This window comes from Paramormyrops kingsleyae, chromosome 7 (genome assembly GCF_048594095.1).
Source record: "Paramormyrops kingsleyae isolate MSU_618 chromosome 7, PKINGS_0.4, whole genome shotgun sequence".
Taxonomy (NCBI): Eukaryota; Metazoa; Chordata; class Actinopteri; order Osteoglossiformes; family Mormyridae; genus Paramormyrops; species Paramormyrops kingsleyae.
In genome coordinates, this window is record NC_132803.1 from 12,207,446 (window position 1) to 12,219,630 (window position 12,185).

Genomic DNA, 12,185 nt, shown 5'->3' on the forward strand with positions numbered 1-12,185 from the left:
CTTACCCCTCCTGAGACAGCGCCCTGGTACAGTCTTTTAATAAAGACATGGCACATGTGTCTATGGACTGCCTGCATCATGTTGAGGTCCTCCCATGGCCAGCCAGATCCCCCAGTCCTTCCCCAGTCAAACATGTGTGGGATCAGCTCAGACATTAACTGAGACCCAACGGCTGTACGACTCCCTTCCGCACCATATCACTGCATGTATCGAGGCCTGGAGGGGTAAAGGGTGCCACACCTTACTGACATGGGACCAGCAGCCAACTCTGCTGTCCGTTTGATCTGATATTATAATCATTGCGATACAGTCACATGACCTTTCACCATGTGCTTCGTTTCCACCAGTCCGTGTGGGTGCTTTTTTTTGTCACTCTGTGTATATACAGTATGTGTGTGTGTGTGTGTGTGTGTGTGGATTATGCTTATATTATATTGTAGGGGCCAAATGTTCCCTTCCATGTAATAAAACCCTGTTATGGAAACCATTATTCAGGTCCCCAAAAAGATCTGTGATTGCAATCAAAAAACTAAAAATGCCAAAAGTCTTGTACTTGGTTTGGTTGCTTATGGTTAAGGTTAAGGCTGGGTAGGGGTTTGGTCATTCAAGGTTCAAGAGGTTTATTTGTCACAAACACAGTTGTACACATACAATATGTAGTGAAATGTGACTCTGGTCACTCCGAGCAGCTGTGCATAATAAGAGAATAATAAAATATAAAGATAACAATACAAATAAAAAATATACAAAATATATTCAGCTGTACAAAATCTAAATACAAGTGACACGGTCAAAGTGATTGTGCTGTGCAATTTAAGTGCAATGTGTAAGAGACCTGAGAAATGTACAGACAATTTAGACAGTATGAACTGAATGTAAACAGTGCTCATGGGATAATGGGCAGATGTACACAGTGTGCACAGTGTGTTTTCAGTGTTACAGTGACTGAAGAGTCACTGTAGAGTCCAGTGGGAGACCTAGTGGCACTGAGACATGTCCTGGTTTAAGAGCCTTATGACCTGGGGAAAAGGTTCCTCTTTGACCTTTCAGTTCTGGTCATAAGGCTACAGAACCATTTGCCTCGGAACAGAAAGGCAGAACAGAGAGTTATTGGGGTGGGAGGGGTCCTTGAAGATTTTTATTGCTCTGGTCCTACAGCGGCTGGTGTAAATGTCTTGTAGGGAGATCAGGGCAGATTTGGTGCAGTGCTCAGCTGCTCTAACCACCCTCTGCAGGGCTTTCCGGTCCTTTACAGAGTAGTTCCCGAACCATGATGTAATGCTCATGGTCAGTTTATTCTCTACAGCAGCCGAGTAGAAGGTCTTTAGGACAGCAGGAGAGACCTTAAACCTCCTCAGTGACCTCAGATGGTAGAGCTGCTGCCTCACCTTGCTGACCAGAGCGTGTGTGTCTTTGGACTAGGTTGAGGTCCTCATGTACATGGAAGCTGAGATACTTGAAAGTGCTCATCCTCTCCACTCTAGCACCGTTGATGTAGCCAGGTGGCCTCCTGTAGTCCCACTTTCAGGTGACGCTCAGTTGGAGGCTGTTATCCTGGCACCACCTTTCCAGGTTCTCCACTTCCTTCAAGTAGGCCGACTCCTCATTGCTGGAGTGTGTGTGGATGCGCGCTGTGTTTCACGTCCACAGTTGAAGACTGTTCTGGTAGAGCTTGCTCTATGTTTAAACAGCAACCCCTTGTAGTGATATGTGCTTACAACAGCGCTTATAACCAAAGTCACCAAAGTCACCAAAGTCATGTAATAGTCTTGGACCTGAAAAGCTGGCATATTTCCTGAAGGCAGCTGATGGACTGGAAGGTGACTGAAGAATAATGTCTGTGAATGTAGAAACGCCAGCACCAGCTGAGGCTGTTAGTGCTGCGGCGGCTGGGCAGGAATTACCTGCACATGTCTGCTGTGAGTGGGCTGCAGTGCTTCTACTGCCGTCTCTGCTCCAGGAACGCCATGTGCGGGAAGCTGCAGTGCGAAAACGTGCAGTTGGTCACTGTGTTCGGCATCGAGCCCTCCATCATCCAGACGCCCATCGCCGGCACCAAGTGCTGGGGGGTGGATTTCCTGCTGGGCTCGGACGTGCCAGACCCGGGCATGATTAACGAGGGCACCCGCTGCGGGGAGAACAAGGTACTCCGAAAATCCTCAGCATGTCCAGCATGAGCCAGAGCAGAACATAATATGACCCCAGCAGTCAATGCTGACCGTAGCTTTGCCTATGAAATATCCCTCTTCCCAGAATCAGCTTAAGGCTTCCAAGAATATACTGTATCATCAGGCTTTCACTTTCTCTTTCTAACTCTGTGCTGGTTGGTTCTAACAGATATACATCATGATAAACCCCAAGGGGGGGCGGGGTGCCGATGGAGAAAAAAATGAGTCATTCATTAGTTGCCATAAGAAAAGACAAAGTTGGCAGAAATATGTCGGCATGAAGGTGTGATTTATAATGGTCACCATAAGTCTAGTCAGACGTCATTATGTCAGACAGCTCTTCAATGTACTCTGTGAAGGGAGTGGTTCGGAAATCATTCAACCTTCATGACAGCTGGACAGTTACTGCTGTTTTATGTGTGCTTCCAGGCGGGGGGTGGGGTGGGGGTGGCTGACCATAAGGCCGGTGCAGGCAGCTGCCTGGGGCTCCCGAAAACTAGGGGCCTCATGAAGACAGAATTTCCAAAGGTTTATGGATATAAGATAAATGATCATTTATATTATAGCAATATGTGTTACTTGCCTTGGGGGCAGCATGGGGCTCAGTGGGCTAAGCCTGTGACCGGTAGGTTACTGGTTTGAGTCTGGCTTAGGCACATCTGTGGGTCCTTGAGCGAGGCCCTTAACCCCCAGCTCCCTGGGTGCCACAACAGGTGGCTGCCTTTCACAGCCAGCATAATCATCCCTACAAAGAGCAAGTTGGGGGAGGTGTAAAGAGAATTTCCCCACAGGGATCAATTATTTGCATTTTTACCAACAGTTTTCAGGATAGACAAAGTTGCCCCCTGTCCAGCTGTAATGGACTATTCCTCCTTTGAGACTTGACACCACCCAGCTTTCTGTTCACACTGGAGTTTAATGGTAGGCTATTGGTTGTCCCACTAATACATCTATAATTATATAACATTATTGACAAATTTTAAAGTAAATTTTATGGAAGGCAAACTAGTATTAAGATAATCATAAAATTGCCTTAATTACAGTAGCACCAAATGACAGGATTTTTCCATAAACTGTTTTTTATGATGTCATATGATCTATAATATACATATTGCCGATTACTTTTGGCAGCAATTTACTGTAAACCCACTTATTTGCGCTGTGGCCTGCTGATGCCCTGGTGGTGACCTTTACACTTGTTCTGGTATCATTGGTTGTCCCACAGGGATGAATCTTTTTAAATGGGAACTGCACGTGGTCAGTAGCTCACTGAAGAAGGTATTACGCCAAAACGCGTCTGTTTTGTGTAAAGACGTCTAATAAAATCAGATTGAAGCAAAGTCTGACCTCTTTTTGTTATGTTCAGTCATATGGCTAAAGATTAGCAGCAAGTCTCAAAGCGCTTTACAGCATCCCTGCCCAAAGCCCCCAGTGAGCAAGCCAGAGGCAACAGTGGCAAGGAAAAATTCCCAAGAAGGAAGAAACCTTGGGAGGGACCAGACTCAAAGGGGGAGCCCATCCTCCTCGGGCCGACATGGAAAGTCAAATCTGAGAGATGGCTAAGTACCAAGTCACATTGTCTATGTCATAAAATTTTTCATGAAATAATACAGTATAATCTTTGTCATTCTTCCCACATGAGTTTTCCACCAATATTACAAAATAGAATAAAATATTCTTAAAAACTGGCAAAGAATAAATGTAAAGAGCAGTTGTGTAATTGTGTGGTTAAAAATGATCATCATGTTTGGCTGGCAGCCTGTACAGGACGTCACCTGCTTCTTGGGGTAATTTGCACATAATATAGACGGATGGAATCTGGCAGTACTTGGATTAGCTCTTCCAGGATGATACTCATTATAAAAACAATTGTATTTCTTCCCAATAGAGTTTTTAGAGTGATAGTATTCTTAGACAGGTTCTATTGAACCAGAATCAGAATATATTCAGTGACGAGACTTCTAAGCACTTATATAAGTCACTCTGGCTAAGGGCGTCTGCCAAATGCTGCAAATGTAACAAATGCAATCAAAAATGTCAAAAGACTTACATTTTGTTTGGTGACTCGTGGTAAAGATTAAAGTTGGGTAAGGGTTATGCCCATAGAAATGAATGGAGACTACCAACAATGATGCAGATACTTAATCGTGTGTGTGTGTGTGTGTGTGTCTGTGTGTGTGTGTGCATGTGTTTAAGGCCTGGAAACATCCCTGACTGATGTATCAGTATCGATAAACAAATCTTTGCTATGTAATTCAAGCAAAGCTTGGGTCGCTTCAGAGGGAACCACTTCAGGATGATGGCAACAAACACATGGTTCTTTACTATGTCATATATCCAGAGGAGTAGCTAGACATTCTGGGCATTACACTGCACTACAGTTCAATGGTGTCCAACCCCAGCCTTACTCTCCTCAGACCTGCACCGATACCTCATCTAGAGCCTCAGAGGTCTGCTCCACTGCCTCCAACACAGTGGGGCAAAAGATGTCAGTGGCAAAAAAATTCCTAATACCCTTGACCTTTCACTGCGTGTGCCAACTGGGAGTCGAGTCCTCAGACTGGGCTTGAGTAACTGGAAGAAGTGAGAAATCTTCACCATATCGGGAATGTGCCCCCCCCCCCCTCCCCCAGGCTGGACTAAACACTGGAAACACCTGCCACAGTATCTGCTCGCAAAAGTTGTGTAGCACACGGTGTATCGGGCCTCATCCCAGGACTCAGCAGCTGCCTCACGCAATCTTCCACAAATGCCAAGACGCATAAATGAAATGTGTGTATAAAATGTACAGTGAAAAAGTAATTGCACCCTCTGTGAATTCTGCAGTTTTATATATCGGGACACAAAACAGATTTCTGTATGTCAAGTAAGTACATAGCATGAAGAACCATCTCTAGCAGCAATAAGTTGAAGTAATTCTTTTCTGCATGTTAATTTAGTTCAATTAATTCTGATTCACAACTGAACTGCCCTAAGGAGCTTTACATGGCTGTGATGTAATACATTGCTGCACCTTTTATACAGAATACTTAAGAAACTGGGAAAAAGGAAGACAAAGCAGCATTCTGTCTGTTATCTGTTATCTCTGTCACAACAGAAGTCAGTTGAGCAGAAGTCAATGCCAGGAAAAGCTGGGCTTTATTTAAACTGAGGCAGCAAAAGCAGAATCGGAAGACAGAGACGGTGTCTGAGTCATGGAGCAGAAATGTCTGGTAGCCAGAGAAATCGATCCCACGGTGACGGGGACTCTAGTCAGGTTCTGACACGGGGCAGGGATCCCGGGCTGATGAGCAGGGACAGGAACAGAAAGGGCAGTTCGGGTCAGGGCTGTACAGGAGAAAGTGCTCAGTAAGTGATCACATGGGAATGATAATTTCTCGCATCATCTGCGAGGTCACCCAGGATTAAAAAGGAAGTTAGACAGGTGCGGCTCTCTTTGTGACCGAGCCGATATTCTCACAAGGGGGAGGTGTGACAATCTGTCACTAGAGATGTCTTTCTTTTTATGTAGAACCACAGAAATGAATGAGCATCCTTTCATTTTCACATCACTGTAGTTTTTTATTGAGAGGATGTTCAGCAGTTTTATGATCCATGTTTGATGTAGAATTTGTTGGCATGCTGTGAAATTTGTCTCTTTAATTTGAAATGTTTTTTTCAGATTATATATCTATCCATTATATATCTTTCATATTCAGGGTTAGGTGGGGGGGGGTTAGTCCAGACCTTATCCCAGAGGCTGTGGGCACTAGATAGGACACTGTGTCAACCCAATGCAAAGCACATTCACAAATACAATAAGGTTGTATTTTTTGAGTGTATATCTACAATAAGGTTGTATTCTTTGAGTTTATGTTCGGCACCCTACTGAAAGACAAAGCTGGGAATTCACACATTATGATAATTTAAGGAAGCGTTACGGTGCCTCATTGCGCCTGCATTTACACTTTATGGTTAACTGTGTGGTAGATTACTTAATTCCTTCAAATGAAATGAAGAAATGCCTCAGTCCCATTTGCCTGAACAAAATACAGCTTTTCATAGCCCTGAGCACTCGCTAAACATTTCGTTTATATGAAATTTTCTTTAACATTGAAAAGAAATACAGAACTTTATGCATCTGTGCGACGGACATCGCCGACATTCCCTTGTAAAATGGCCGCTACGCACAAATCGTGACGTTATATGCATGTAACTTAATACAACCCATTGGCAGGAAGGCATGGTCAGTGAAGATATATTGAATGAGCACTGAGTAGCTGGCCCTTCCGGGAATAGATGACCAATCTCACCGGATTCCTTTACCCAAGCAATCTAATAATATCGCTAGTCAGAGTAAGACAGAAACTGAAAGTGGGTCATAGTCAGGTGAGGGGGTGGGGGGGGCACAGCTTTTTCTTAATGATATAAGAGGGAGATGCAGCAGCAGGCATTCAGACATTGTCATCACTACCATGGAACCTGAAATCCAACTGGAATCTTTCCATGTGTCCAGGACCAAGGGCTTTGTCCTGGACAATCCAATGGTAAGAATCACAATGTGTGTGTGTATATTAATTATATTGTAATACAGTACATTATATGTTAATCATACCAAGGTGCTGTTGAATTTCTGAGTCTATTTGTTTCGAAGGGTCAGCATTAATTTCCTACATCGGCACCAGGCAAGTGCCAGAGAAGTTAGCCGGTTATCAGTATTGCGATATTAGGCACAAATATCGGTATCAGTCACTATTTCCATGTCAGTGAGCCACTAGCCAGCTGTTTTCCAATAACTACGGTGGCTTTGGTCACGTCAGAGCAAAATGTGTGATCAGTGCAGGACTGTGTTTTTGGCTCATAAATATAAAAACAATGCCTTTAATTACAAACGTGTCAGCCAAATGTGCAGTAAGTATGATATTAGTGGTTCTTTATGTTTGCGGCCATGCGTTTGAAAACGGGTAATGCACGTCTAAGTCTTGCATTACCCGTTATTACTATATTATATTATATTATATTATATTATATTATATTATATTATATTATATTATATAATATATCAAGTACTTTGCAGGAAGGGATTTGCTGTTTCTATTTTCTATGTACAGCTGCAGTAAATTGACTGTAAAGTGACAGCTGCATGTCCTCTTGAGTGCAGGTGATGTCACAGCAGACTTTAGTGCAGATGATGGGTCACTTCATTTGTGTCCTTTTCAGACTGATCTCCCAGAGTACTACCAGCCATGGATGAGCATCGCCATGGACCTCCCCCACCTGATCCAAACTCATCAGCTCTGGGACAGGGTCCATAAGGTAAGTCTCATCGAGCACCAGGAGGCATTGTGGTTAAGGACCGTGGCATGGCACACAAGTCAGTGTTCAGGCGTATTCTTTAAGCTAATTGTACAGACAGATATGGAAGTTGTTTGTATTGAATACCTCGCCAAGAGTTAGCCAGGACAGCAGTGGTGTTAAATGGATGGCAGCTGGCAGAGATGCTGAGGTAATGTTGACCTACTGCAGCCTGTGTCTGTCCTCTGGCCACCAGATGCCGCTGTTGAGCATCATGCATCTCGAAGGGCACAGAGAACAGAGGCTGGCACACCTGGCACTGGGCTTCATTACCATGGGCTATGTGTGGCAGGAAGGAGAGCACCAGCCAGTCAAGGTGGGTAAGATGGGGGCCAAGAAGGAAGAAGGTGGAAAATAAGAGGAGGAGTGGAGCCATATGACAGTAGGATTAGTTCAGACTGGGGATGGTAGCAGGTGGAGGAATTCAGAGAAGAGATGGTAGGAGGAAGTGTTGCGAGATCGCTTAGAGTATACCACCTTAAGGAGATGGACCACAAGATTCCACAACCTACAGTCAGTCAGGCTCCTCAACAAAAGCTACCTGCACGCCAGATCCTGCTATAATTAATACTCTGGCCCTTTATTTCCAGGTTCTATTTCTAAGGGTTCTATAGTGCATGTATGTGCTAAGGGTTTGTCTACTGTGATGTTATTTTCTTTGTTGTTTACTGTTACTCATCATCAGCTGCTTTATTTATTTGTAAATTTTGCATTTATTTGGTGTTGTGCTCAATCAGCATGCAGGTAAGAATTTTGTTGTACTAAGTTCACGTCACAATAAAGCTTTTGAAACTTTGAAAGATTAGACCAGAAAGGTCATACCTTCACCTGTCATACCCCCATCTATGTGAGTTTTTTGAGTAAAAGAGTAAAAATGAAAGTGAGAGAGACGGCTTACGGTTGCTGGTGCTGTTTGCTGCCTGCAGACGCTCCCCAGGCAGCTGGCTGAGCCGTACTGCAGAGTGTCGGAGGCCTTGGACATGCCGCCCATCCTGCTCTATGCAGACTGTGTGCTGGCTAACTGGAAGCTGAGGGATCCTGCAGGGTCTGTTCATGCCCTCCTTCTGTTTAGCTATGTGCCCCCCCACCCCATATCTCTCCTTTCCACTCTCTCCCTCAACCCCTTCATAATTTTGTCATACTTCATAGCCATTATGTTTGTCATTAGTGCCATCGTGAATGTTTTACTAGAGATGAAAGGAATGTAAGGATTACCATATTCTTAAATGCTATTGTTATTTGTTTCTATATTGTTTGTTGCTACGTTGTGTTACATGCCTGCGCTCAGAATGCAAAAAGCAGAATCCCAGAAAGTTTTCGGTTACTAATGTTCCATCTCTGCTCCTCTTATGTCATGAACCCCTTTGATCTCTGCCGCTCACCAGCCCGTTCAAAATTGAGTAAGTTCTAATATGTTAACTATTTTTGAACATGTGTGTGTCTGTGTGAGCAAAAGATCCTGCAGTATAAGTGGTATGAGGACATGAACTACAAGTCATGTGAATTGGATAAAGCCGTTTAGTATAATATAATATCATGTCTTAGTATCTGCAGTTATAGAATTGGTTCTCAGTATGTGCAGTGGGCGTGGGAAAAGGTTTTGAGTTTTGTGTTTTTATGGGCCAAAAGGAACCTGGACACCATATTCAAGTTTCCTGGGGAAGGATCATGCAGGGGCTTCTTCCTGGTCTCCCTGCTGGTGGAACAGGCTGCATGTACAGGGATGGAGGTAGGATCTGTCCCCCTGGGAATGCCTGCATCACCTGACAGCAGGTGTATGTCTGTGTAATTGCTGGAGATGTCACCATGGTCTGCTGGGACAGCTGAAGCCTGTGGTGTTTAAGCTGTGAGTTAAGTTAGACATTTGCATTCCTTCAGGGAATTGCCATGGTGATGAACTCCATGCTGACCCAGGACAATCGTGGTGTGCATGATGGCCTAGAGATGATGAACAAATCTCTGGAGGAGATGAAGAAGATGTTCGGACTCATGCGCAGTAAGTCTCAAATCACCCCTAAGGTGGAAAATGATCAAAGACGGCAAACCAACTACTAGGTGTCATCATCATCTAGCGTGCTGTTGGTTACAGTCCTGCTCCGGGCAGTAACTGGACACCCTAAAGCAGAGTTAGCCCAGCTACAGGAGGCTGTCATTGTTTATCTATAGACTTAACATTTCTTCACTTTCTGTTCCACCATTTTTGCTTTGGAATTTTGCTTTTCACAAAAAACGTGTTTGCTGGAATTTTAATTGCCCTCTTTATTTATTTCTTAGAACATGTGGAGCCCAATGTCTTTTATGGCACACTGCGGATCTTCTTTACTGGGTAAGCTTCTTGAAATGCAGTACAAAGAAATTCTTTGTGATGCCAGAAAGGAGAATGGGAAAGGCTGAAGGCAATTCAGATTCCCAGTACACTCAGATGAGAGTCAAAGGCGTAGCCAGTATTTAGTAGAGGGTTCTTCAAGCTTCATGAGAACCATAACTCTGATGTTGTCACTCCTTGGCCACAGGTGGAAGGACAACCCCGCCCTACCTGATGGGCTATGCTATGAGGGGGTCTTCACAAGGCAGTTGAGGGGGGGCAGCGCTGCCCAGAGCTCCAGCATCCAATGTTTTGATGCTCTATTGGGTGTCAGACAAGTGGAAGCTTCAGGTGAGCCTGCTGAGTTACTGAAGGCCTTCCTCATTTTTTTTTAATTAAAGTATTGGCAGATGTTAAATGTCTAGACAAGCAAGAAGGGCAAATATTTGTACAATCCAGTACATTTAATATACTATTTAAATACATGTTAGTTTGGATCCAACAACCTACTGTAAATGTATTTCAGCCACAGCTCTAACGCTCCTGTCTCACTGTTCTGGCTTCTTCTCAGCTGACAGCTACCTGAAGGATATCCGCAGTTACATGCCCCCAGCCCACCGGCAGCTGATCGAGGTCCTCCAGCATCGGACCCCCTTGCGCTCGTACGTGCAGTCTTCTGGCGAGCAGGATCTCATCGACACCTACGACAAGTGTGTTAAGGCCCTGGTGGACCTGCGATGCTACCACCTGCAGGCTGTAACCAGCTATGTGTCTGCACCCAGTAAGACTGCACACAGGGGCGACCCCACCCCCAGGGAGGAGAAGGGCACAGGTGGCACAGATGCCTTCCATTTCCTGAAGAGCGTCCGGGACTCGACCAAGAATGTCCTCATCAGCCCTGAATGAGGCGCTCTACACTCTGCCCAACCAAAGTCATACAGCATGACAGGCAGCTAACAGTTATCCTCTCTATCTAGCTTGGAAGATATTTAACAGTTTTTTTCAATAGATTATACATATTTCAATGTCTCATTTTCTCAAAACTATGAGCACACATCCACAAATAGTTCTCAGAAGTGCCTTGCTCAAAATGTGACACTGTGTTCACTAGAACAGCACTTTGTGGCAAAATAGCCCACACAATCTAGCAATGCATGCAGCTCACACTTGATGAATAAGTTAAAATACATTCACTGTGCTCTATCCTTTTTGCTTGAAGGTCAGTGTACAAGTTACACACCATTACCATGACAACTGGCAGGAGTTTGTAGTAATGTTAATCACTGTATTCTCATAAACCCATGAAACATTAAAATACCGAAAACTATACTAAGTTAAATGTCGTCCTGTTGCATCTCACAAATCTGTCCCGAGAATTTAATGAAAATCACAGTAAATGTTGCTCCCACACAGGCAGAGGAGGAATTATCCCCTGAAACAACAGATCCAGGCTTGGCAGGTCTTTGGTGATACAGTCATGGGGTATATTCTGAAACTGACATTTATTATTGCCTCTGTTCATAATTCAAATCAATATGATTTGGTCAAGGCCAAGCAATTTTGCGGTGGGCCCTGTGATGGCCCTGACCCGGGCAAAATGCTTACCCCAAGCAGGTGGACCCATAGTAACATTCAAGTGACATCATGGTGCTTAATATACCATGGTTTCATTGATTAGTTGAATGGATTCAAGTGAAGAACAGGTTAGTTCTGCAGATGTTTATCTAACTTACCAGGGAAGGTGCAACCAGCAAAAGTGTCCCATGGTGAAACGTGGATGTTTTATGGGGTACCAAGTAATTGGACTTTTCAATATGGTGCAGGCCGGAAGGGGGTATTTTGTTTGGTGTGATGGCAGGGGATTATGTGGTAAAATAACATGTTGAATTTTGGTAGTGAAGTAAACTATGTGGATTATTATTTTAAGAAAATAAATGTTAGGTGATGGGTTGTGCTTATTTAATGTGTGGTAAACTGCGTTCCTCCCCCTCCCCCTTTTGTGGCTGTGATGGTGCTGGACATCATTATATAGGGAGGTTTGGTTAAGGTATGAAAAACAAAAATGCTGCCCAGTTTTCATCACAGGCCCCCTGCGATGATGGGCATGGGGTGTCCCCTCAGCTCCTCCACTGCTGTGTGTGTGTGTGTGTGTGTGTGTGTGTTGGGGGCCAGGCAGAATTAATCATATATCATGTATCTCTACATAGTGTTTGTTCCAGCTTCATAAAGGCAACATTTAATGCAAAATAACAGTAATAAAAACTGAGGTGCTCCATGAAACAGTTTGCTGTACACTGTGCCTCCCTTGATCTGATGAAGTTTACAGCTTTTCCCAATTGGTTACACACACTTCTCAGAGTACTGCACAATTTGCCAAA

At 44.1% G+C, this 12,185-nt stretch overlaps 1 protein-coding gene across 1 annotated transcript; it reads left to right on the forward strand.

Moving 5' to 3' along the window:
- The first annotated feature begins 6,305 nt into the window (after nucleotides 1-6,305).
- Nucleotides 6,306-11,134, forward strand: LOC140592091 (indoleamine 2,3-dioxygenase 2-like). The gene is made up of 10 exons (XM_072714289.1): nucleotides 6,306-6,694; nucleotides 7,368-7,463; nucleotides 7,699-7,818; nucleotides 8,429-8,547; nucleotides 8,888-8,902; nucleotides 9,132-9,231; nucleotides 9,381-9,498; nucleotides 9,777-9,828; nucleotides 10,016-10,158; nucleotides 10,379-11,134. The coding sequence occupies exons 1-10, from the start codon at nucleotides 6,623-6,625 to the stop codon at nucleotides 10,711-10,713; spliced, it is 1,170 nt and encodes a 389-aa protein (XP_072570390.1). The 5' UTR covers nucleotides 6,306-6,622; the 3' UTR covers nucleotides 10,714-11,134.
- The last annotated feature ends 1,051 nt before the right edge of the window (nucleotides 11,135-12,185 follow it).